The sequence below is a fragment of the Hirundo rustica genome, chromosome 3 (genome assembly GCF_015227805.2).
Source record: "Hirundo rustica isolate bHirRus1 chromosome 3, bHirRus1.pri.v3, whole genome shotgun sequence".
NCBI lineage: Eukaryota > Metazoa > Chordata > Aves > Passeriformes > Hirundinidae > Hirundo > Hirundo rustica.
Genome location: NC_053452.1, coordinates 33419459 through 33447068, shown reverse-complemented (window position 1 = coordinate 33447068; position 27610 = coordinate 33419459). Strand labels below are relative to the sequence as shown.

General features: G+C 35.5%; 1 protein-coding gene across 2 annotated transcripts in view; it reads left to right on the top strand.

Annotated features, from left to right (window-relative positions):
• Window positions 1-27610, top strand: part of CEP170 (centrosomal protein 170) — a 91919-nt gene that overhangs the window by 50573 nt on the left and 13736 nt on the right. For both annotated transcript variants that reach the window (XM_058419643.1, XM_058419644.1), the window contains exons 10-13: window positions 11508-11657; window positions 17595-17721; window positions 19849-21657; window positions 25833-26067. In XM_058419643.1, coding sequence (XP_058275626.1) covers window positions 11508-11657; window positions 17595-17721; window positions 19849-21657; window positions 25833-26067 — 2321 coding nt within the window. The remainder of the gene's footprint in view (window positions 1-11507; window positions 11658-17594; window positions 17722-19848; window positions 21658-25832; window positions 26068-27610) is intronic.

Here is a 27610-nt window from a genome sequence, read left to right as displayed (position 1 = left end):
AAATTATAAATCTTCAACTACATTGCATCAGAAAATTTGTAAGTTCAATTTTAGCTAAATACAGTAGTTCAACAGGGCTTGTTTGGAAACCACACAAAGTAATAACATTTGAAAATAGACAATTTATGTACTTGATAAAAATGTTAGTACTGTCTGATCATAGAATATGCTTAGTTGGAAGGGACCCCTTAGGATCATTGAGTCAAACCCTTGGCCCTACACAGGACACTCCAAGAATCACACCATGTGCCTGAGAGTGTTGATAAAATTTCAAATTTTTTGTGGCCTTCAGTATCCGTTCAGGTTATCTAAAGTCATGATTCAGGAACAGGAAGTGAATGGAAACCTTAAGGATGATAGTAAAGTACTGCTTAATAATCTTAGTGTTATATAAAAGCTTTTGGGTGTCATAAATTTCCCTTACTGCTAACTTTAAAGCTGTCACCACTAGGTATTAAAGATTTACTATGAAGTAAAGCAGAGATTTTTTTCTTCAAGGTCTTCTGTATCATTTCACTTAGTATCTGTGTTGAAATCTTATGAACACTGTATTTTACACCCAGTTCAAAGACGCCTGCTATGCAATTCTTACTTGATTTGGTAATATGAAGTAGTCCGATAATATTTTTATGAAATGCAGAAAAACAGACAATGAAGAAAATCTAAACCAAATGGAAGCCAAAGTTTGTCCTCCAGCTGAGATCAGCTTTGCTTTCCTCCTATTTTAAATTGCTAATGCTTTGGATAATCTTACTGTGCCAAAAGGGGATAAGTGAGGTATAAGACAAGGACTTTTGTTAGCCTGTTGACTCCTGTGCTTCTTTATTGAGGATTTAAGAGAATTATTGGTATACGTCTTATCAATTATTTCAGTATAACCACTCTTACATTGTTGGCAAGTCTGTCCTTTTTCTGAGTACTTACTATGCCTGCTCAATTGAGTCTGATTTAAGGTGTCTCTTGGGTCAAAAGTTTAATTGAAATTCAAGGGTTTAATTTGCTAGGATTGGGATGAAAATGCACTACAAATAGCAAGGGGATCTCTTTCTAAAACATTTGCACAATATAATGCATTCTTGCCAGTAGCAATTTACATTAGAATGATGCTAAAATCTGTGTGTGATTTACCTGAAGAATTTTCATTGGAATAGAGTACTTCTGGGTTTGGGTATTTTTTCCCTTTTATTGGAGGAAAGGATGAGAATGACCAAAATATCCAAAGAGTACTCCTAAGTGTGACTCAGCCTTAGCCTTAGCGTTACTTCTCTTTTCTCTGGAAAGGAACGTAAGAGCAAACCACAAATGCAGGAGTAGTATTAACTTGTAAAAAAATCAGGCTGGGATTATTAATGCTTCTTTGCATTAAGAATGCGAGAGAAACATGCAGGAGTCATAGTTAAACTTCTCAGAACAAAAAAAAAAAAGAAAACACCCATCTCTATGTAATTCTGAGAAAAGGGGAGTAAAAATCTTGATGTTGAGCTGTATTACTTCCTTCAAAAGTACTGGTTTTGCTTAGCGTAGCCTTTTACTAAAGATTCAAGGAAATAGTCTCAAGAAGAATAGTTGCTTGTGTAGAATGATTTTTAAAAGCCAGAAACGATGCTGTTCTGCTTATTCAGCGTCTTTATTTCATTGAGATTGCTAAGGATCCAGTTCTTCCTCTGGCGCTCTTTCAGCCTTTAAGAAAAATGCATTGTCACTGTAGCAGAAAAGGAGTAGAACAGCAAATGACAGAACCTTTATTTCTCAACCATTTTAAAGCCTGACTTTTGAGAAGAGAATGTGAGAAAAATGCATGATCAGAAAGAAAGGAAAATATTTCATAAGTAATGGAGGAAAGCTTTTTCATTTTGATTCTTTTTCCTAACAGAGAGGGGAAATCACATATCTGCAGACATTCACCCTCTCTTGGGGTGAATGTCTGCTACTTACCTAAAATGGAAGTTTTCAGATACATTGTGGCTTGTGTCTTATACAACTTTCAAATTTGCTTTCAAAGAATTAAAAAGAAAAAAATATTTTGTTTTAAGATGAAAAAATAGAGTACATACGCACATAGTTTTCAATTGTAAATGATAAAAGAAGATGCAAGTAGAAATTTATGGTTGTGTCTTAATGTTCTTTATTAATAGAGAATACTTGAAAAATAACAGTGAACTTTGCTTTCTAAAAGTCCTTTCATTGGCCAATGATATTTCTGTGTTCAAGTGTTCAAATGTCGCTTAAATTCATAGAGAAGTATGAATTGGTTAGTAGGCTAAGGTTTATAAAATAAATATTAATAGCATGAGGAAAAAATAGATGATGGATCTCTTTTTATATTTGTAGAGCTGTCTTTAAAATTGCCACTGAAAGCAATTTAATCAATGTGTCAAGAAAGCAAGCTGCTCTTATACACCACAAAGCCCACCTTGAACATATGTGGCATAAAATATCCTCTACACAAATAGCATCAGAAAGACACAACTTTTTCTAGCATAATAAGGGATTTTTTTGCTGTATCTAAGTACAAAATAAAACAAATTCAGGATCTTGATTTAATTTGGAACATGTTTTCAGTGTTAGGTTTACCATATAAAATACATTAATAAATGGGGCACAGTTGTAGGATTTGTTTTTCCTTTACATGTAGCCCTCTTTAGGTGGGTTCAGTGCTTTCTTCTGTTAACACTTAGCAATTGCTTTCTTTTTATCTCTGAGTTGTAAATTTTCTATCCATTTTATGTTTCTTAAATAAATCAAATTTATTAGAAGAAAGTTGTTTTCGGCAGTCATGTCACATTAAAAATCTTCATAGGCCACAGAAAAGGTAAGTCTGTCAGTGGATGAAAGAATTCAAAATGATGCTTCTGCAGTTCATCTTCCTTTTTTGTGGATATAAAGAGACCAAATTATTATGCTAATGGCTTTCCCTTTTCAATAAAGCAAAGTACTGGCAGTAATAAATATTAATAAATGAATGTGCAAATAATTCTGCATGTGTTCAGAATATTAAAGATGTTGAGGCTATTGCAGTAAATAAGAAGCGACTCAGGTTTTTTTGGAAGTTCTTCGGGGGTTTTCTTGAGGGCTGTTTTTCTCTTTGTTTTGTCTAGGTTTTTTTGCTGTCTTTCTTCTTCAGCCATTTTCATTTTAGGATATTTAAAAATGGAAAGATTTTGTAGAACTTACTACAGCAGATGTAAGCTCCTCTATGCATGTGTGGGAAGGGAAGAGATGGAGTAGAATTGAGGCTAGATGAGTGTTTCAAGTCCCGTGAGATAACCAGGAAATCTGGAATGTTATAGCAGCTCATATGCACATGGAAACATTTGGCTTAAAATTTTCTTTGGTCCCCAAATTTTTTACTTGATTTATGTTATTTTAATTTAAATTCCCTAAAATATAATTGGTTTTTTCATCAGCAAAGTAAATTTAAATAGCAAATTTGACTGATTCATACTGATTCCCAAACAGAAGACTTGAAAAAAATGTATCAAAATCAAATCTCAGTCCATCCTTCTCCCACCTTCAAAAAGACTTACTGTGACCATGTAATGATTTTGTCTTCAATGCAGTCTCCATACTTTAGATGTTTTAAAGTCTTTATTTATTTAGATAGGCAGGCCCTAATAGTAATCATCTTGTTTTTAATGTGCAGTCTATCACCTTGAATTTTATTTGATTATATACTGTGCAATGAGTATACATAAAATCTTACTCTATTGACAAAATCTTGAGAGAGATTCTTGTTTCCTCTTTAAAATTTTGGAGTAGTAGTTATAGAAGGAAAACTGTATTGCTATTCACTGTAGCAAACACATTTTCCAATTTTATTTTCTAGATCTTTATGCTAATGATGTACTTATTTGTTTGGTTTGACTTTTTTTTTTTTTTTTTGAGTATGAGTATGAGTATGAATGGGACTCTATTCTGAATTATGGTTGTTATAAAATGGAATCTCCTTTTTCTTTTTACTCCCAGAGTTTATCTGTTCATATCACATTATAATATTGGCTAATGTGTTTTTGAAGGACTGTTTACTTTTGTATGATTTATTGTTGTTGCTTTAAGTGCTCATAAATTTGTATACCAGATCTTGTCTTCTCTGTTGAAAATTTATCAATAATCTTGCTGATTGTCATTGTTATAATTCCTTTGGTTGTGGAGTTAATATACATGTTATGGAACTGCTTTCGGCAATTTTTTCAGTATTATGAATGGAAAAACTACCTGGAAAGAATTGATGGACAGGGAGTAAGTTAAGAGGAAAAAAAAAAAGTTTGTTTCAATGACTGTTTAAGGAACTAATGTAGATGTATCTATTTTCATAAAATCACTTTCAGGCTTCCTGTCTCTTACACTCTCTGGGTTTAATTGCTTTTACCAGTGCTTCAGCAGTTTCTTTGAGAGAAATGCCTTGAGCCCCACAGAGTGTCTTGTTTGCAGAATGACTATTTTATGAGTACAGTGCTGAAAAATCAGTAGACCACTTGAAGCCTGTCCAATCATCTGAGCTTATAAATTTTGTCAAGAGTTCAGAGGATGTTTATAATCTTTTCTTCTTACGAGGAAAGGAGTTTTACAGCCTCTAAACTTGTTGTTGCCTTTTTAGTTTGGAATCCTAAAGAAAATGAATTCTTCACAGTAGCAAACAGGACAAAATATGTATGCATGTAAATATGTAACTGGTGTCTGGTAAGCTCTCAGACTTGGCACGTTGATCCTTTTCATTTGCTTTTGTGGCTTTTTTTATACCAGAGCATCTTGCATCTGATTCTATAACTTTGATATAACGTTAAAATGACGTAAACAGCTTCTGTGAAAATCCATGGCTATTCATGAGATATGCCCTGCACAGAACACAGTCTGTTTGCCTGGGATGGCCGGGATAACTGCCAAGAACAAGCAAAAAGTATTAAAATAAAACTTTTCAGAAGCAGCTTGGTTAAACATAGTTTATGGAGTAGCTAACCACAAAGTGAGCTGAGGTGTTGTACTCGTATCTCACTTTGTGAAAGGTGGGAAAAAATGTTTGTCTTTTGTCTTTTCTCTATGATCAATAACTGACTTCTAAAGACCAATTTACTGTATATTATGAATGCCTGAACTACCTTCTGTGGGAGAATTGTCGGGAGCTCAGTCTGAACACCAAATGCAGCGTTACCGAGATGATCTGCTGTGACGATCTGATGCCTCTTCCGTTTCCTTGCTTTCTGGAATCCTCTCTTGCCGTCAATCAATCATCCTCTGAGTGTGGTTTAGTTACAATTTCTTCTTTCTTAGTATACCCAAACTGTGCTCAAATCCTGAAATCCTCTTTGTATTTCCAAAATGATACTTCTTCCCCTTTTTTTTTTTTTTTTTTTTTTTTAATATTTGGTTTTTCTGGTCTGACTCTCTTGGTTCACAGCTCAGTTTCTGAAATCTACTTTTGACTTCTATGACAAACAAATATGCTTATCATCTTCCCTTCCCCTAAAAGGTTATGAAACACAATTGCTATCATAATTTACATTCCCATCACTTTACAATGTGAAATACCTTATACCTTATTTCAAATTAAATAATTTGTTCCTTGTTTATTTTGCCATCATCCTTCTTTAATGCCCTGTACAGAGTAGCCCCTTGTTCCTTACCATTGCTCTGCTTTGTTTGTATTTTTTTTTTTTAACTGTTCATCTTTTAATTCTCTTTTGTCTTTCTTGTCATTGGGTTTTATTGCTGTTGCTTTTATACAGATTGCCTACATTGAAAATTAACTGCATTCACATCATGATCTTTTTAAAATATGTTTCTAGATTACATCCCTGACTACTGTTAGGATCTGAAAGAGTAGAAAACGAGTTACTGAAATAATTTTACTTCTCAAGTACCATCATTAATGAATAGGAATTACAGCTAGAATTCTTACTAATTATTTGTTGGTTTTCTGTTAATTTTGTCAATGGTATCAGTAATTCCTGTATATCCCTTTCACTGAGACTTGAGCAGTAAGATGACTGGGGAAAATTTGTAAACAAAGAATTTTAAAACTAGATAGGATTCTTCAGATTTTCCAATTCTAATATACATAATTTGCTGTAAAACTGAGTGAACATATCTATTAGAAATCTCAAATTATGAATTTTTCCATTTATGTCAGTATCTTCAGTAATGATTTGGATGAAGAACTAGCTCTGTGGTCATTAACTACTGGGTAATTACAGTATTGTAGAACTGCTACATGATCTTACGCTATGAAACAATTTAAAAGTAAAGGAGGTATAATGTCCAGATATTTTCGACTTTGAAAAGCATCTAAATGAGATACAACTGGAAAAAGCTTTTTTCTTAATCAAGAACTTTCGAGTTTATGAAAAACACATAAGAATATAAGGTGAGGGTTGTGGGTGTGGGGGAGGGCGCTAGGAAGCCATTGTCTTCCTTCTTATTCAGAAAAAATGGTTCCTGTTGCCATTATTTTTTCTGACCAGTTTTTATATTAATTTCTTGAAAGTATTGCACATATCCAGAAAGAAAATTGACTTCTGTGGTTTTAAAGAATCATCTTGATACTTAATTCTAAAGACATTATGTTCACATCTAGTACGGTTCATCTGTGCTACAAAAAGTATTCATCTGCTTTGGGGCAGGAGAAGGGAGAGTGCACAAGACCAGTTCCTGATCACTAAAGCTAGCTTGTGTTTGAGCTGTGTTGCAGCTATGGTGATGAGCAGGTGAACTCCGAGTCATGAGCTGTTGTCACAGGGAAATATGTGTGACCTGCCAGAAGAGAGTACTTTGCTTTCTACAAAATCAGCCCTTGCCAAGAAGACCAAGGCGTGGACTCAGGCTATCTCCGAAACTCTGCCAGTACCTTTTGCAGAATTTGCATCTTGCTTTTATTGTGTTAGATAGATTTTGTTAATTCTTGGATTTGCTTGGATAAAGAATTTTAACAATTACTGGTTAATATAGGTAAGGTTATATTCCCAGAATATTGGAAAAACTGTTGCTGCAATGAAGTGATGACATTTGTGAATATTCTCATTAAGCTACAGTTTTTTTGCCATTTGTTATTGCATATTTTCCCTCTGTATTTTTTCAGGACAAGTTTGCATTCCAGCAAGTAACAAGATCTGCTTTGAGACATGCTATAGTTTAAGCCTGATGTTTTGTCCCTTTGTTTTACTGGGTGAATTGCAGAATCCTATTATCATAGGAGATCTTTGGAGGACTTACTTCCCGGCTGTGAAATTGAAAAATATGTGCCAGGAGCTCACATTTTCCCTGCTGCTCTGAGATACTTGGGGCTTTCTCAAAACTTAGCACTAGGAGACCTGAGATGCTAAGTTATTATGTAAGATCACTGTTATTATGGAGCACAGTCTCACATAAGCTGGGAAGGACTTAGAAAGGAGATGTCTAGTCCAACCCCCTGCTCAAAGAAGCTTTGAGGTCAGCCAGGTTGCCCGGGACTTTATCCATTTGGGTCTCCGTGCCCTACGTGGGCAGAGACTAGGCAAGCTTGCTTGACTGTCCTCAGAGTGAAAAGGCTTTTCTTCATGCCCTGTCTCACCTTACATGAGTTGTCCCTTCTCCCCCTGCAGTGTAGCGCTGTGAAGAGCCTGGCTGTCATCTTGGTAATATGCTCCCCATTGTACTTGGGGGACTACTGTTAGGCAATCGCAAGCCCAAAGCCTTTCCACCTCCAAAGTGATCAAATTCAGCTTCCCCAGACTCTCCCCACAGGTAAAATGCTCTAGTCTTGGCCATCTTGGTGGCCCCTGCTGAGCTACCCAGTTAGACAATGTCTCTCTTGTATTACCTGGTAAATCCATTTGTGTAAGAGGCCAGCTGGATATTGCAGGTTAAATAAAATTACATCAAGAACGTTTCGTACATGGGTCTTGACTTTCTACGGCATGTTGTCATTCCCATGCCACTTAAAATGTCCTGATTTGCAATGGAGATTGTTTCATGCTTCATAGCACTAAAGTAGTTATTTTTAAACACCACCACCACAGTTTATATCATGTTTGTATCTGTTCTACCATTACAGCCCTGTGGCATAGAGCCTGCAAGAACCCCATCAAATGGTGCAGGTTGGTGGGCTGTCTACTCTGTCAGTCAACTTTCAGGGTTTCTGTGAAAATTTTCATCCTGTTTTTTGTTCTGTGACTTCATGAAACTTGAAGTCATCAGCATGGAACAAAGTAATCTTCCTGCTAAAATATAATTTCAGAAAAATAAACAATAGGACAGAGTAGGGCAAAAACCAGTTTTCTGGAATGATAGCTTATAGGAAGCTGATATCTTGGAAATATCTTTCTCTGGTAGTTTTAGTTTTAAATTACACATGTTTTAAAAAATGCATTAGTATTGTTGGGTTTTTTTAATATTTCTGGGAATTGGTCTTTATAGTTATTTATTCTTTTTACATTATACCCCAGATTCCCTCAAAAAATGCAAAATCAGAGTATTGTGAAAGTCTCTTGTTTACAGTGCTATTTAAAATGGGTAAATGATTCAGGAAACTTTTTTTTCATAGACAGCTGTGTGGTGCTTATGTGGGATTTGTGATGGTTAGTCACATGGAATACACAGAATTATTTTACGTCCTTTATCAAAAATAAGGGCTTGCTTCTCATTTTTCAAACAGCTTGATATGTCCAAATCTGTATTTCAGAACCTGGTTTCATCTAACCCAAAACACTGTTAGTCAAAATACATTTCATAGTTGCTTCTGACAAAGTCAAGCTTTACAGAAAGAAATTGCAGTCTTTTTGTCTAAATAGATGAGAGATGCCGCAATATGTGTCATCAGCATTTTCTCAGAATTCTCTTGGTTTATCTCCTAGACCTCCCTTAAATGACTGTGCAATCATGAAGATATTTAAAGAACAGAAAAATCTAAATAATTGGGAACCTTGAACATGTAATCTAGTCTTTGTAGGAAGATACAAGCTTCGGTCACAGCAACCCACTGTTTGCACATACACCATGTTGTAGCAGCCCAGAAAGTACAAATTTCATTTTCTAGGTTGTAGAGAGATGATTTCCAGCAGAAGCATTCAGGTTACTCCATGGCTATTCTGCTCATTATTTAATAAATGGAGTATGTGGATTGGTTAATCCTGAAATTCTAATAGTACTGCTTTTTGCAGATATGTGACACATGTGGAAGTAATGATCTACATTTTGTCAAATATTGGAGTTGTTTTATTTTGTGAAGAATTTTCGTGTTTGAATTCTTAATTATGTGTTAGTAACCCCTTTTCAAGGGGTTTTTATATATCACAAGTCTGAAATTTCGTCTTTGGGCTACATCACAGTTATGAGCATCTCTTCTTCCCTGTGAGAAGAGGAGCTTTTCAGTTGTATAGCCGTGGAACTTAGGACAGGTGCATGCACATATCAAATGTAGAATGACATTGTAATACAAAAATACTCTTTTATTGAAGATGTTTTACTTTTCTTTCTAATAATATTGTCCCCAAATATTCTGCTTATCTCTTCTGATATCACCACTGGATTGGGGTGCTAGTGCTTGTTCTTAGTGGTATCCATATTACCTTTCACAGAAAAAAATAAGCAGTATTCAAATTTGGTTTTGCAGTAATTTTAGTAATAGAAGAGTAACAAAATTTGCTTAAACATGAGTTCAGTACTAGAAAAGGTAAGACTGAAAGAAGCGTTATTTCTGATACAAATAAAGAAATTTGACATGGTAAATTAATGTGCTGTCAGATAAAATGAAGCCATTTACAAGCAGCCATTTGCTGCTGTAGTCCCAATTAGATATGGAAGTGTGGAATTCATATTTTCCTTTTGGTGCTTAAGTGGTAATACCAGAATTTTGTTTCATTTAAAAGAACATGTAAAATTCTTTAATCAGTGCATCTGTGGTACACAAAGAAAAAAGTCTCTGCAGAATAGTAATATATTCAAAGAAAGGTGTCAGTGGATGGTAACTGGTTTCTATCTTCAAAAGTTACTACAACTGTACAAATAAAAATTGTATCATGAAAGCAAAAAAATTAGTTTTAACACTCTATTTAAATAAAAAGAAAAAAAAATTGTAAATACTGTTAAGCAACTTCTAATCCAGAGACTCTGGATATGATTTATGTATAAATTGGAAATTCGGGGAGCACTGTCTGAATTTTAAGATGTCAGGTAAGCAGGCTTTTCTCATGAGAGCAAAATACAAATCCAGTGCATTTGAGAAAATTGTAATGTAGTAATTACTACTAAATGTAGTAATGCTGTAGCAAGATCTTCCTGTACAGTTAGAAGAGCATCAGGAGTTGAATGACAGGATGCTTAACTATTATTTTTTCCTTTGTCTGCTTCTCAGAAGCTGACAACATTATGGTTTGTGGCCATCTAGTGGTGAATCCATTTTGAAGACAGTAACCTTGTTCAGAATTGTAATAAACCAGTACTCTAGATTTGCTGTGCAAAACTGAATTACAGCACACTTTTAGAGAAAAAAGAATTTTATACACCTTTTCCTATTCTGCACTACTAGTGTTTGTTACAGGAGGATAAGATCAGTGAAGATGACAAAAATTTTGATGTTAACTGTTACTTTTTGGCAACCAGTTTTAATGTGTGTGGGAGGTTCATTTTATTCTGTAATTTTTAAATGTCTAAGTCTCTAGTAGTAAAGTAGTGAATTTATTTCTTAGGCAGAAATTTGCAAATTTTATAAATTACATGTTTCCAAGATACAGCTATTTTCTAAAATGTCTTTGATTATACATCAATTCTGAAAGCAGTTGATATTCCCTGTTTTCTGTGACTCATGAGAAATTTGACAAACATTATGGTGATTCTCCTGCTAAAGTTCTTATTACTAAATTGCCTTGGTAATATTGTTTTTCTAATATTTTTTTCTGAGCAATGTTTTTAAAATGTCACAGGAAAATTATTCTGGCATAGGCAGAAGAGATTAATATAAGCATCATAAGGAAAGAGAGTAGTTGCCAAGTCACATTTGGATGAGATGGGTCTACATGATTCATGAGACCTGGTGGACTTTTAACATCTGCCAAGTCTCTAACTGTTGAAAAACTGAAATTTTGTTTGTATTAGAGAAACAGTTCGATAAGCATATGAATAGCAAATGCAAGCATTTGTATTTCTTATTCTCTTTAGATAACAGCAAAAATATGAAAATTTGGTGATTGTAGTTATGGGGTTTTTTCCTTAATTGGTAAAATGCATTTTGCACTGATTTTGCTTTTGTCTTTTGTTCCTTTCATCAAAGTGTCATTTTTTCATATCTGACCATTCCAACTAGCAGTTCTTTGAATTTTCACAATGTTGATGTAGACTTCCAGTTGTTTTTTTTCTCCTAATTGCTGTAGATTTTTCTTCTATTTAATTTGTAGATTGCACTAAGGTGACAGATAAGCATAATACACTAAAACCTATTTATACTCACTATCCAGCATGCCACCATCCATCCATTAACATTGAACATTGTTTCAGGATGGTATTGGGTTAATGAATGTAATGGTTTGTTTCATTTTCAGGTATTTGGAGTGGATGACAGCCAGGATTATAATAGGCCTGTTATCAACGAGAACCAGAAAGATTTAGTAAAAGATTGGGCTATAAATTCTGCTACAGTAGTGCTGGAAGAAAAAAGACCACTGAGTACAACTGGATTTCTTGACACTGAGGTAGAATTTAATTTTTGACGGTCTTCTTTTTTCTTCCACTAAAAGAGAGCACTAAGAACTGACCAGTAAGTGTTAAACAGGAAGCGAAATCTTGCCTGGAAAAGATTAACTCAGATCTATAAGTATTTTCTTTCTCCTAGGCCTTTATTGCATTATCAAAGCTTCTCTGTCAGAGGCAGGTATAATTCATTGCGGAGGTATTCTAAAACTTGGCTACTTTTCTATGTGCACTGGCACCAGTGTATTGGAAATGTAGCAGAAGTTTCCTTGCAACAACGTAACTTTGCACAGCGTGTACTTCGTGTGAAGTTCTTCAGCAGAACTGAAGAAAAGCTGGTTATGTTTTATAGCCCAAAGCAAGTAACGATATTAAAATTCAGAAATAAGACGTGTGCACTTAATGCATGATAAAAAGTCATCTAGGAAAAAAAATGGTGGATAATACTTTTCAGATTTTTTCTTTGAAGCAGGAGGACTTGAGATTTTTACATTTGTGGTTTAAGTTCTCCAGTGAGGTGTCACTCATGACAAGTCACATTAGTTGATTCAGACACAGTATAACTTAATCAGCTGGTGAAAGAGTAAACAGAGGGAAATGTCACTGTGTCTAGATCAGTACCTCTGAGTTTCTCTAAGGCTACAGCTTCAGGTGAAGTATTGCCACACAGCACAGGCATATTCTGCAGAAGGTTTGTCACCGTACTTCTTTGCACAAATCTATAACCATGTTCTTTCTTTCTCTTTTTTTTTTTTTTTAAATGACTCTTGCAGCACTCAGCTCTTTTGTGCCTTGCCAGTTGAAGAGTGTTGATATTTTTCCACTTTTATCATTCCATAAATAGAACTGATTTATTGATAATAATGATTTGTTTTATTAACATAATTGGGCTTTTCAGGTGTCAACTTCACAAACAGAAGGCTTTGTTATTAGCAGACTGAGACTACTTCTGCAATCATACAGCAGGTTTAAGAAACCTTCTGGCAATGACATACTAAAATTCAGTTTGATTTAGGTGGAAGTTACAAGAATTATGCTGTTTTATTAATGTGACTGCTTTGCTGCATTAAAAGGTCTTTATATAGTGGGAGAGAATAGGTTATTAGCATAATTTAAAATATTACAAGGCAAGATGATGGGGAAAATGAAATATACTTCCCTCTAGCCACCCCCCGGCTCTTGCTAGCTCAGTTATTCAGGGGTTTTAGGGAAATATATTTCCAGAGAGACAGAATAAAGATTTCAAAAGAGTGGCTCTCACCCCAGCTCCAGTTCAAGCTTTATTCTCGATGTGATGTTCCAGGAGGCCGAGGAGAGAGAGAGAACCAGGAAGAAACAGGGGTATATCTAGTTTTGGGCCAAGGAACGATATTGGCCCGGAGCCAATAGGGTCAGGAGTAGGTATGATAGGGAAAAAAGGGTTAAACTACATAGCACAGGCTTCAGGGGGATTCTGAGGGGAAAAACCATTCCTCAGAGGAAAACAACAGGGAAATATGAAAATTATTTGGTAAGTCAAGGAGCAAAACTGACATAATTAACATGGATAGAGCAAAGTGGAAGAAAGCTTACTAGAGAAAGTTAGAAGTTGATTGATAGATATGTAGAAGTAAAAGAGAAGCTAGTTCAGAAAATTAGGTGTCTTTTGTAGGGAAATAATGGGAAAACAATCATGAGGATAACCACTGAGAGGAGATTGTTACATTTAAAGTCTCATTACCAAAACTTGCACTCAGTTTGTTTTGTCAGTAGGAAAGGGAGAGGCAAATGTGTTTGATTTGTAAAGTATGTGGGTCATGTTTTCATGCTTGTGGGTTTTGGAAGACTTACTGCATTACTGAGCTGCAGATAATAAGTTTATAAACCTTGTTGAAGATCTTGGCTAAATAGTCAGGTAATGTCAGGGTAGCTCAGTGTTCCAGTTTTGCATCCACTCAGATGGTAGGTGGGCCTCGTTCCAGCTGTCCATCACAGTTATTCCTGTACATGATTACCAGAATGAGGTGAATTCAGAACATGATTGGCATAGAAAAAGCAAAGTATAAAATTCTAAGATATTTTTAGTCAAGAAGACGGAAAAAATGGCCTGGGAAATAATAAAGATTTTGTAAAAACAGTTTTACGGAATCGCAGAATTGTTAGGGTTGGAAGGCACCTCTGGAGACCATGCAGTCCAACCCCGCTGCCAAGGCAGGAAAGGTCATCTGGAGTCACTTTGGGGGTTGAAAGCTTATTCTGAAAACTTATTCTGTCATCTTTTACAGGGCTTTTGAAGTATCATTAATAAAATACTTGGAAATGCTTTTCTTGTTAAAGAAGTTCTCACCTTTTTCTTTGATACAACAATCTTTTAAGTACTTTGGAGTAGTGTGTATCATAAATAAAATAAAATGCAGCATAAGTGTCTTGGACTGAACCTGAATACATTCGTTCTTGCCTATTCAAAGATTACATATAGGCAATGAAAATACTAAATCCATCTATTTAAAATATTTTAATGTTTTTAATTTCTATAAGCTGCCACTTGCCAACTTAAGGTAAGTGTGATTTAAGAAAAAAAAAATAAAGTAAATAGAGAACAAAGAAAATATTATGTTGTTGGTATTATTATTTGTTCTTATCCTGTGAGTTTGGTTAATAAAAATACTGCAAGCATTGGGGCAATCTATCCATCCAACTTCCATTTAATTTTCAGTGGTCAGTTGTCTGTGCTAAATGTGGTTCTTAAATAATGGTATATCAACGTAATTGATATGCTTTGGTTTTTGGTTGGTTTGGGGTTTGTTTGGGTGTTTGTTTTTGTTTTTTTCTTTGTAAGACTAAAGCTTAGTTAGAAACCTGGTTCTTCATCTGCTGGGTCATCAGTGCCATTGACTACAATGTTCCTTTTGCTGTTTTGAATGCCTACTTTATGTCTTTCCCTCTGAGGATCAGATGAATAATACTACATTCTGAATATGGAATAATTTCATTCCTGTAAATATTCACTATATTGCTTCTTAAAAGTAAGAGTATTTAGAGGCTGTATTTCCTTTTGTTCATCCTCTCAAGATACTCCAATTTCCTGTTCTGTAGAACAATCCGTTTAGTTTGAAGTTTGATATTTTCTTTTTGTTTGAACTTAGATGCTACACTGATATGTAGGCTGATGTATCACAAATATCACAGGGTTGTGAAAAGGCAGATAGGACCCTTGAATACCCAGGAAATGTATTATCAGCAGAAAAGGGCAGTGTTATCATCGCCACAGTGAAGCTTCCCCTGTAATGATAGCACTAGAATTTCTACCATTCTTGGTCAGGGACGGTGGATATAAGTCTAGAGGAGGTAAAAAGTGTACTCAGATTGTTATGGGTGTGGAGATTTATCTTACAAGAACAGATCAGTGCTGTTCAATTAGTCTGGCAAAGTATTAGCTGAGATGGATGCAATTGCAATTGCAATTTTCATGTATAAACCGAGTAACCATAATAGTAGAGAAAAAGAAGATAGGTGTTTAAGATAGGTGTCAATGTTGTTCCAGGAATAACTTGAAGACATTGGCTGTAAATAAATCATGTATGGAAATCTGTAAAATGATCAGCACCCCAGAAGCATATGTTCTGAAGCAGGTGGAGTGAGGAGGGAAGAACTGCTTTCAAGACAGCAATTTATGAAAAGATGAAATAATATGTTTCTTGTAACTTGAACTGACTGGAGATATGTGTCTGAAAAGACATTTAATTTTTATATTAATTTTATTCACCTTGTTTAAATTTATTTTTTAAAAAAACCCAATTATTCTGCTCTTGAAATGCCAAGAACTGGAGATTCTTTCTAGTGTAATGTGTGTGTGTTACAGATTTTTTCAAATATGGAGCCTGAAGCCCTAAATCTTCAGGCTGAATAATAAGTCCACAGAAATTCATTGGTACATTTTCCAAATATTTATTACTCCTATTGACTAAGTGCGATAAGCATAAGAGAAAGCAGATTTTACACGAAGGTAAAAGGCTAGTATCTCATAGGTAAACCCAGCTTTTCTGATAGGCAAGGAAATTCCTTTTGGTATTCAAGGGATGATTTGGAGGATTGCTTACTTGAGAGCCTGTAAGATCCAAATTGATATGGATTATAGGAAGAACATTAGGATAATGGCACGTAACTTTTTAGATATGTCCTTTATAAACCTTATGCCTTCTGGATGTGCTCAAACTTCTATGAAAAGAAACTGCATATTTTTGTTGTTGCTTGTGCTTGTATACACAGAGGGCTGGAAAAGCACACATTTGCATTCACTGCTGTGTAGAAAATATTTTTGGCAGTGTAATTACATTCAGAGAAAAATAATTTATCATGTTGTTTTGCTGCAGTTAATCTGCAAAATTTTAGTGTGTTTCTCCATTGTGAAGTAGAATTTGGATTTCTGACACAAACCTGTGACTCTGAAATTGGTTAGGTGGTATAGAAGGAACTAGCTGAAATTTTCTCTTGCAAAGATGCTTGGGACATCTATCGTGTTTAGATTTGGCTATAATTAGTTGTTTTATTAGCTAGAAGTTCACTAGTACAGACAGGAGAAGAAAGATTGGTGATAGGACAGAAAAATGAGGGTTCAGTAGTTGTTAGTGCATAAATGCGGTGTGTTTTTTGTGGTATTCTTACTAGCACCTCGCATTGTCTTCAGAAATGCCCATAAATAACAAAAACTTTGAACTGCCTACCTTTGCTGTTGTTAGACTTGAATTTTGTAACATTTTGATTCTAAAAAATCAATTAAAAATATGGAAATTTGTATAGTAGTTCAAGCAAACTACCTGCTGCATCTCTGATTTACTACAGTCATGATATTCTGGAAGAGATTTACGATGTTACACTCATTTGCATTAATCAGGAGAAATTCAAGATCATAAATTCAAGCTTTTAAATGTCTGAGTAACTTTTAATTTGAAAGAAGTTGTCATATAATAGGTTACATTATTCACCATTCTAGTTCTGCTAAATAAATTTTATAGACTGTATAGTGTTGTTTCATGGTCAAAGACTAGAATCCAAGAGTAGTCAAGGCATCAGGCAAAAATCAGCATTTTGAATAGAAGTGTGAAAATTAGAAGATGCAGCAGGGCTGGTGGCTTTTTTTGGAGATGTAAGCAAAAGCGACTGTAAGCTATTTGATAAGACAGTAACATTGCACTATCTTTAGAAACCAAGTTTTCAAAAAAAGATGCTGTAGGAACACAACAAGATGATATAATTCTATGCTTTTCTTACATTTCAAAAATTAAAGATTTTAAAAGGCTTCCATCAAGAAACCAAATTAGTTTCCTTTTTGGTTTAGGTGCAAAAAAACTGTAAAATACTGATGACGTTGACTTCACTGTTACCCAGTAGGATGGTTTAAAACTAATCTTTCTTTCTTTTTTTGTTTAGGCCAAGCAAATAATCTGAGCTTCCTTTCCTTTCCATCATAAGTTATCTTACTCTTTCAGTCCTTAAGGTAGTCTTTCTGTAATAAAGTAAATACAGTATTTCATCTGGACAAGAGGGTCTTCTGAACCGGTAAAATGTCACTTCCTTGTGTTCTGAAGCACATTTTTAATTTTTCAGCACATCCTCACACCCCATCTACTTTTCCTGCACTTCTGAACTGAGGTCTAAAATAACCTGGTCTTAGAACTAGCACATGTTCTGATATATTTTATGTAGGTTCTGGCATTTAAAAGTTCACTGCATTAGAAACTGTTGTTTGTTCAGTATTGATTCAGCAGCTCTATAGATTTTGTTTGTTGTTTGCCATTCTAGACCTGGGGACTTTAAAATTCTTTGAGGTAAACTATTTTTTTTCCTCCAGGAAAATAGTGTCTGACATATCTATTCAGGAAAAACCTGGAAAGATGGCATGTTTTTTATCAAACAATTATAATTTTTCCTCTGCTTTTTTTTTTTTTTTTCTTTCTTAGGAAGGTTCTACCAACCTTGGAAGTAAACGTTGGGTATCGCAGTGGGCCAGTTTGGCTGCAAATCACACACGTCATGACCAAGATGACATGAGATTGGAGTCCTCTGTGCCTGCTCCATTAGAAAATGGTATTAAAAACTATTCTTACTGTCATAATTTATGCTGAAAAACCTGTGAAGGGGAGAAAAGAATGATTATGTACTGTACTTAATCTACTTTTTTACTCCCAATGCCTCATTTTTACATGACATTCTTCTGTTTCATTGAGCAGAAACAGTGTAAAAACCAACTCAGCAGTAGTGGTGTCTGCATGGCAGTTGAGTGCCAGTATTACACTGAATGTTGCTAAAAGAGGAGAGTTTATAAATAGTTTAATATTTAATAGAGAAACTCTTATTTAAATACAGTTTGAGTTGCTCTGCATAGTATGTTTCTTCCCTTACATCTTTCTTAATCTAAATGGACTTCAGTGTGATGATTATTAAACAATCCAACCTGAGACACTTCAGCTGAAGCATAGCATCCTTCCTTATCTTGGAAATACAGAAGACCTTTTATATTTCTTGAAAAACCCAGAAACTTTCTCTTTAGTGATGAACAACCTTATGTCCCTTTCTTGTGAGTGCCAGATGTTCAGTGTATGTCTCTGTATATTTTAAGTTTTCACATTTCTGATTTTGAAATGGTTTATTCTTTAACATCTACGCTCTTAACTATAAACGAGTTAACTTGCCTTACTTCTCTTCTGCTTTTTTCTTCCTGCCAATTTCACTTTAGAGGTTGTGATCATCTTTGGCAGAAGTCTTACAAAGAAGTTTTGCATAATGCATATATCTGTACCAATGCATGAAAGAGTTCTTACCAGTGACTGTTGCTTCTGTTGTAGCTTTTCCTCCCCTCCTAAGCATTGAACTTTGCCTAGGATACTAGAAGTCAAAGGAGATGGAAAGGGGAAAAATTAAGTTATCTGATACGCACAGAATAATGGAAACCAGGAGCAGATTTTGCACTGTTTGAAAGGATTGGGTGTGTACATACAGGACACTCAAAATCATTGCTGTCGAGACTGATCCTTTGGGTGGTTAATCGGGAGCTTTGGTGGTCTATTGATTTCTGTAGTGTTTTAAATGGTCACTTACAGATGTGGCCATTTAAAACATGTATTGAATATAGATATTCAATTAATTGCTTAGAGGATTCTTGCAGAGAGAGAAACCCTATACTCCAGTTTTTACTCCTGGTGCACCCAGTGTTGGTTGCAAGCTGTGATAGGAAAATCCCAACAGGGTATGCAGAGCAGTTATTTATAAATCTCTCCTGGAAAATAGGGAATTGACAGATGTGTATATTGCAACAGCAGACAAATGAACTGCAAAAAGAATTTTTTTCTATCCAAATAGAGTCAGAGCAATTCATAGAGCAAATTATATCCACTTTGAGTAATAGAGGCTTGTTTCTGACAGCACTGTGTTTGTTAAATGGGCAAGGAGAGACAGTCATCATCACTGTGGAAAAAATAAAGTTTGGTTTCTAAAACAGTTATTCCTTGTAACAGTCCATGGCATGGCCATGCTTTTCTGCTGAAGGAGCGTTCATTCTGTGTACACTAAGAATTCAATGAAGTGCTTTAACACTGTATTGTTTAGATGCTTTATATATGTTTTCTGTACATTTTTATACTACAGTGTCTTGTTTGAGATAAAAACATTATTTTTGCTTTCTCAGCCGTAGTAATTTCTATGTTCACGGGTGGGGCTTTTCAGTATTGCTGAGAAGTGTCTCCCAGCACTTCAGATTCTTTCCTGAGTGAGGCGAGGCCTCACAGAGAGAGGCCGTAGTCTGTCCATGAGACAGACCTTGAGCTGTGGAACAGGCAGGTAGGAAGAAGGAGGACTGTTTTTGGTAATTTTGAAATCTGGTCCTCTAGGTGTTTAGGAATGTAAGACTTGCTTTCCACTTCCTGTTGTAATGGTGTGCTGATTTATATAACAGGGATTTCTTACCTATTTTAACCTACTGTGAGATCATAAAAACTTTGTATATGTGAGTCAGCTGGCTAAAAGAGTTTGTTAAGTGTTTTTCTGCTTGTCTAAATATAATTGGTCCTGCAATAGAACAGCTGGATGGACTGATGATTTTCAGTTCTATTTTATGTTGTATTAGTCTTATGAAGTCTTAAACATTTAATCATCTTTCTATTTGCTTTGCAAATAGAAATATGTCTTCTCAAATATTTTTTTCTCTTTCATTTTTAGACACAGACATCAGTGAGTCTGGTATTTCTGTTAGAAGTGCTGGTTCAGCTGCTTCTATGGCCAGCCAAGGTGAGCGAAAGAGGAGGACACTTCCACAGCTTCCCATAGAGGAGAAAGTGAGTGAAAACTCAAAACCAAAAACTGTATCTCATCAGAGGTCAGAAATAGGTGAAAAACAAGACACGGAACTTCAGGAGAAAGAAACTCCAGCTCGTGCCTCAGATGCTAAGTCCAGCAGAACAATGAATGGTCTTTCACCCAGAGCTACCGGAGACAAAGTTTTTTCTTTCCCCAGCTCTTCTAGTAAAGAGAGAGTTGAAACTGGCAGAGAAACTTCGGTGGTGAAACAAGCTTTAGCAAAAATTCAACAACAAGAAAGGAAGGAGCAAGGACACTGGACACCCTCAAAATTGTCCTCTACAAAATCTGCTGCAAACCAGGTTGAGAAAGGTAGGGAGGAGGTTGTTATGTCACCCAAAACTTTGGAAAATCAAGACAATGCTCCTGGACATGTTACAGATAAAGCAGAAATTAAGTTGGCACAAATTGAGGGAAAAAGAAGAAAAAATGAAGAAATCATTAGAGGACAAAGTCCTAAAGTACTTGGAGGAGAAAAAAAGGAATCTTCAAAACCATTAGTGAGGCAAGGTAGCTTTACTATAGATAAGCCTAGCACAAATATACCTATAGAACTTATTCCTCACATTAATAAGCAGAGTGGTTCTGCTGCCCCTTTAGTATCTGCAAACAGGTTGCGTGACAGAAGTGATTCGATGGACACTGATTCCAGTATAGATACAACACTCATTTTAAAAGACACAGAAGCTGTAATGGCTTTCCTTGAAGCTAAATTGCGTGAAGAAAATAAAACTGATGAAGGTCCTGACACTCCTAGTTATAACAGAGATAATTCCATATCACCAGAATCAGATGTTGATACAGCCAGCACAATCAGTCTTGTTACTGGTGACGCTGAAAGAAAATCCACCCAGAAGCGGAAGAGCTTCACAAACTTATATAAAGATAGATGTTCCACTGGTTCCCCTTCAAAGGATGTTTTAAAATCTTCTACAAGTGCCAGAGAAAAGATGGAAAAAAAAACTAAGAGTCGATCTTCAGATGGTGGGTCTAGAGCTGACGCTCGCAAAACTGTGCAATCCAGTGGAAGAATGAGACAACCGTCAGTAGATTTAACAGATGATGACCAAACATCCAGTGTACCTCATTCTGCCATTTCTGATATCCTATCATCTGACCAGGAAACCTACTCTGGCAAATCACATGGAAGAGTTCCTTTTGCCTCAGCAGATGAACTTGTACATTCCAAGATGGAAGGAAAGTCAGCTAAATCAAAAAGCTCTCCTGCTGCACCTGGGCAGTCTAGTAAATCTACCACTCTTCCAAGACCTCGTCCCACAAGGACTTCTCTCTTGCGCAGAGCACGCCTTGGTGAAGTCTCAGATAGCGAGCTTGCTGATGCCGATAAGGCTTCAGTAGCGTCCGAAGTATCCACTACAAGTTCTACGTCAAAACCTCCATCAGGGAGGAGAAATATTTCCAGAATAGACTTACTCGCTCAGCCTCGCCGAAATCGACTCGGCTCTTTATCAGCACGTAGCGATTCCGAAGCAACAATAACCAGAAGCACTGCCTCGTCACGTACCCCAGAGGCAATTATCAGAAGCGGTTCAAGGCTGCTCACAGGAGGAGATGGCACTAAAGTTTCTGCTAGAACTCGAGCCAATAGCATTTCTCGACTTTCGGATTCCAAATCCAAATCCTTGGCTTCGGCTCATAATTCTCCCTCAGGTATGTGAGATTGTTTGAAATAGTTTTGTACAATACTAGCCGTTTTTAACGTTTGGATTTTTTAAAGAAATTTTTCAAGAAAGATCTCTTATGAAACTGTTGAGTTTTAGTTGATGCAGTCTTTTTCTTTGGTGTAAGAGGCTTCCATGGCAGGTCTTGTGGAGATTTCTCATTTAAAATTATAAAGACAAGAAGTTGTAATCCTTTAAGTCTTTGGATATGTTTTCATCTTGAAACCAGTAAAACAGAGCTGAATTGGGACAGTTAAATGCATCAGCAATTATTTGTTTTAGTGCAAAAACAGACCCAAGATCTCATCGCTCAAGTCATGGCAGTTGAAGTTCAGAAAGTCAACAACACTATTTAGTACACAGAAGATATAGTATTTATTTATAAGGTAGGCTTGTAAATAGGCAGAGATTTTTTTGGTAAGAGTAATAACATTGAAGTAATGAAGTCAAAAACTATCTACTACCTAACTAAATATCATAAAGTAATTTATTTTAAAGGGTGTGCCTTATCTTGGATTATTTCCCATTCTGTGTTCCAAATCGTGGCAATTTATGATTTCATTATGATTTCCAGATCATGCTGATCTTCTTTGGTGTGGTGGTTACTCTACCTTGTCTTATATTTGGAAGGAAAAATCCTTACAATCTATGAATTTTAACCTACTATTCTGTTAGAAGTTAACATTCTTAGTGCAAGCAGTGTGAAGGCTGGTAGGTTTTTTCAACAGCAATATTAAATCTATCAAAATAAAATGTGGTAATTATAAAAAAGTGAACTTCCTTGTGAAATGAGCGTCTAAAATAAATATCTGCTTGCTTTTAGAATTGTCCTGCTACCAGCTTTACCATATTTGCAGTCAATCCACAGTCTCAGAATGAAATTAATAGAGTAGCTTCCAGCATTGTAGTGCACTGAAACTTTGCTGCATCCCATTCAGAATCGATATAAGCCACTGTGATACTTAATTTCCCACATTCCTGCTGTACTTCTGTTGCTTGTATATCATAAGTGGACCATGTCAGGATTCTTAGCATTGTGTATTCCCCAGGTAGTTACTTTGGCTGTGTCATTTATTAGCTTAATGGAAATTTCTGCTGAGATACAAATGAGGTGTTTGCTGAACGGTAGAGTTGACTCTGTTTGATACTATGACAGGTATCTACAAAGGTACCCAAACCAGGTGACGCTTCAATAAATATTTGGTCTTTCCTTGTAAGATGTAATTGAAAGAGCAGCATGTTTTCAGTTTTAATCAAAATTTTGAATTGATGATGCAGCCTAAAATGTGGCAACGATAGGGTAGGGAAGTGTCAGTTAAAACTTCTCTATGTTTATTTTAATATTGAATACTAGTTCACATTATGATAATGCTGATTTTTGAAAAGGTAAAAGCCCAGATGTTGTTTGTCACTTCACTGCTTTTGTCTTTCACAAAACTCCATATGAATTTTGAGTTTTGTGTCCGTGTGAAGTAGCACAGGCTTCCTAGATTAAGCATTGAGTCAGAACAGAGAGACCTTGAGCAGCCAGTTGTGTTTGGCAGCTCTGCTGGCTTGCTGACCTAGCTGTCATTGCAAATAGCTGGCAGATAGTTTGATCAAAGATGTTGAGGTAACTGTAGGGGAAAAGAAATTGATAATGGAGAAAAAACAGCATTTGCTAAGTACATTTTAGTAGTAGGAGCTTGGAAATGGATGCACCTTGAGAAGTCAATGCATCAATGAGAGCAGAATTTTTTTTAAGGAATATATTCAATAAAATTTATTCTCCGAACTTTGAAGTGTGGGTATGTTGTCCAAATCACCGAACTTGCCAGCTTAATCATTGCCAAGACATTATACTTCACACAGAGCAGTCACTAAATTTGGTTTGAATGCTGATTATTTTAGTCAAGGTTTTGGAGGATTTTCTAGGTGGTGTTACTGATACTCACAGTCTTTGGTGTCTGAGATAATCAACTGCACAACAGCTTTCAGAAATGTACATAAACTACAATGGCTTTTTGGGCCTGCATAATTTAAACATAATATTAAAAGCATATAAATGCAAATGTATAGCTACCTAACTGGGAAACATGCTTGGATATGCTTGTCATGAATTACACGACTTTGGAGATTTTCGCCACTAGGCCTACAATAACTTTGTCCTCATATTAAAGACAAACACATTGATAATATGTAACAACCCAACATTTCAAAGCCTTAAAAATCAATGGTCTTAAAAATAGGGCTTTTATGATACTAAGTAATGTTACAAATTATTGTTATTGATGTCATTTCAGTTAGTATCTCTGAAATGTTTAAGCCTTTACAAAATTCAGTATTTTTGATTGAAAGTATAACCTTTTCTTAAAAAAGTGTGGGTGGAAAAGAGGACCTAAGACTAATCTCATCAATATATCTTATTTAAGCAAATGCTTCTAATCTGAATGTTTTAAATCTAATTAACATGATAAAACACTATTTTGTACACAGAGAAATCCAAGCTTCTCCCAGACCCAGACCCTGATGTTGAAACTTACAGTGGTAGAGTACTAGAAATCAAATCTGTTTCTGATATTTCACTTCTCATTCAATTTTTAGTTTTTAAATATATTATTACATATGCTTATTGTACAGTGCTGAGTTCCTGAACTATCTCACTTGAGAAATTTTAAGATAAATTTTATTATTATTTTGAAGAATATAATTTGAACTGGGACGAAGATTTTAAACAAAAATGGATGAAAAAATGTGGGCCCAACTCATAAATCTCTTTGGACTTTGGTCACACATTGCTTGCATGCTGTTGGTGGGAAAATGTACTTTTTCTGCTCATATTTTACTTCCCTAGGATCAAACAACTTTGAAACCTCCAAAAAGAGATCAGAAAGTGATTGGTGAGACAATACAATATAATACAATACAGTATAGTACAGTTGGAAAATTAAAATAAAAAGTAGGACTGGGCATAATTTGAAATCCACATTTAAACCTGAAAAAATTACAGAAGCATAGTTTTGTTTTCAGCAATTGAAACATCATTATTTATATGAGGGAAGGGATGTAAGCTTATGCACCAGTGTCACATACTACATTCTATAATCTTTGCATTACACAAAAATTCCTTCCATTATTCGTTACTTAAATTCATATTGGTGTGTACTTCATTTGTAATGTTGGTTTTTTAATGTATCCAGGGAAATCGTTATTAGTTCTTGCATTTTTTAATACTACAAACAATTTACATCATTTGGTTCTATTATTTTTCAATCACCAGTAGGTTGTCACGTACTTCATTTTCTGCAGTACTTACAGAGCCTCATGAATGTCAGTGAATTTGGGGTATTAAATCCCCTGCAGCATTTTAGCAGGTGATGGGGATTTCTTTACACTTGGTAGTGTCTCTTCCTCCTGGAAATGTGTGAGGACAGCACATCTGAAATCCATTTTCTAGACTTCAGTAATTCATAAGGGGACAAGAGCTCCCTATTTAGTTTCAGTTCTCTTGTACTTTGGGCTGTCCTCAGTAACGTGGCTGTATCATGCTTTATGTGCTGTTTGTCAGAATGTATAGTTCTTTCTTGCAGCAGCCTACTTTTCTTATGGATGTGCTGCAGGTTTTCATAACACAGTATTAATTTTGCATATTCTTTTTCTGTACTAAACACGTAATCATAGAATCATTAAGGTTGGAAAAGACCTATACATCATCTAGGAGATTTATGCTTTCCTTATGTAAGCATGCATTCCAGGCTTGGTGCCAGCTCCATCCTTCCTTCATATCTCTTCTAATCTTTTTCTGTGTATTACATAAACCTTGAATGAAATTTGGGAAAAACATCTGCAGAAAAAGTGCAATCTGACTATATACTTAAATGTTAATGAATTGGGCCCTTGTTTTGTGATACAGTCTCAGCTCATATACACTCACTGGCTTTTACATTTTACTTCACTCATCACTATACAAAGAGCATTAGTTTTATGTTTTTATTAATCAATATTTTTTATTTAACACAAATTCTGTAGCTTTCTTTTAAAGATGTAGTAAAAAAACCCCTTTTGTGAGGTACTTGGGGATGGATAATGAATAGCTGTGTATTTTTGTGATGTTACTGAAATAATGCTGTTTTTTCTTATCAAAGATGCCATAATAATTCTTTTTTAATAATTAAACTAATTTAGTAAGTGCAAGATGGAGGCGCTTTCCTACAGATTATGCTTCCACCTCAGAAGATGAATTCGGATCAAACCGTAATTCCCCTAAACATGCCCGTCTGCGTACCTCTCCAGCCCTGAAAACCACGCGACTGCAGAGCGCTGGGACAGCAGCTCAAAGCAGCAACACATTCAAGCACAGGATAAAGGAGCAGGAAGACTACATTCGTGACTGGACTGCCCACCGGGAAGAGATAGCAAGGTCGGTTTGAAAGGAGCGCCCCTAAAATAACGGGGATTGTACCCAACCACTTGTACAGGTGCACACAGAGGACAAAGAGAGCTGATGGATTTTCTGTGTCACTGCTTACTGCTTTCCTTCACTCGCTGAATGGGTAACTTAAAATTCTTCCTATGTGGGTAACTTAAAATTCTTCCTATGAGAGGCATGAACAGACAGAACACTCACATTACCAGCACATCTCTTTTTAGTGGAAAGTGATAGTAAATTCTGATTTATGATAGTCAAATCACAGAATAAGAACTTACAGTTGCATTATTGGAACTTGAAGAGGTACTTTGTGTATTTCCTGAGGCTGAAGTGTACTGTGATTTTGTACTCCCCTTACATGTTGAGATAAAATTTCAGATCTATCCCAGGTGTGACAGAGAGAGGAAAAAGTAAGCTTTGGAATGTGGAAGACCATGTTCTCATTTTAATTTTTGATTTATAAAGACATTACTTCATGTTAGGTACTTTCTGATTTAACTTATGTATATTCACCAAAAAGTAATTTTTTTTGTTGCAAGTCTGTGAAATTAGTGTATCATGTACCTCTATTATTGCTGGCACCACTCTGCTTCAAGTGGACCAAGGAAAAGTTAGTTGCGCATTCTGGTAACCAATTATTTTCATATTATGCAACAGCAAGGCGGTGAAAACTTCAGAGAGCTTGCACAAGCATGTAAATGTTATTTAATACTTAGATGTCAGTGTTCAAGTTCCAAAGATTTTCCTAGAACTTAATTGGGGAAGCCTAAACAAGAAATATATATGAAAACATATAGGATTTATTTTAGTAGTGTGGAGTATTTTCGTAATACCGTGGAAGTGTTTTGCTTAGTGTGATGAATTATTTTTTGTTTCCTGATCTTGGTAATACTTTTCAAGATTTGTTTCTCTAGTGTGATCTGTGCAAAGGGAAGATGTAGAGGCCTGAGGGGCACACAGAAGATACCTAAGGGAGTCTCACAGTATCTGGATAAATAATGAAACAAACATTTTCAAAATCATCTTCCTAGAACATCTCTTTCTTTTCAGAAGTCTAAAGTTAGAGATGGTTATCGGAAGGACTGTGGGTATATGGGAAAAATAATTGATAGCCATAGCCTAGTAGTTCCTCCTGGTAAACAGTACTGCTGAACCTCAGCTTCAGTGAAACTTTTTGGTATGTTTTGCTCATCTAGGAGAGACTGACACTGGAAGTAATTGATGATTCAGTCTAAACTCATTTGTTGGTTAGATATGCAGGTTTTTCTCTTCCCTTGGCATTCTTACCCTTTTGTACATTGATGTATTGGCTTTAAAATTTTTTTTAAAGGCTGTGTACTTATCCTAGCCCTCCAGCTTTTTTTTTCCAGTGGAACTGCTGAGGCTCAAATCAATTTTTTAGGTTTATGTAGAAATTTCACACGACCTGCATTAAATGAGCTTATATAAGGTAAAGAAAAGTAGCATTTAGTATCCGAGAAATTCCAGGTTACTGTCAGGTGTTGTCACTGCTTCCAAAACAATTTTAGCCTCT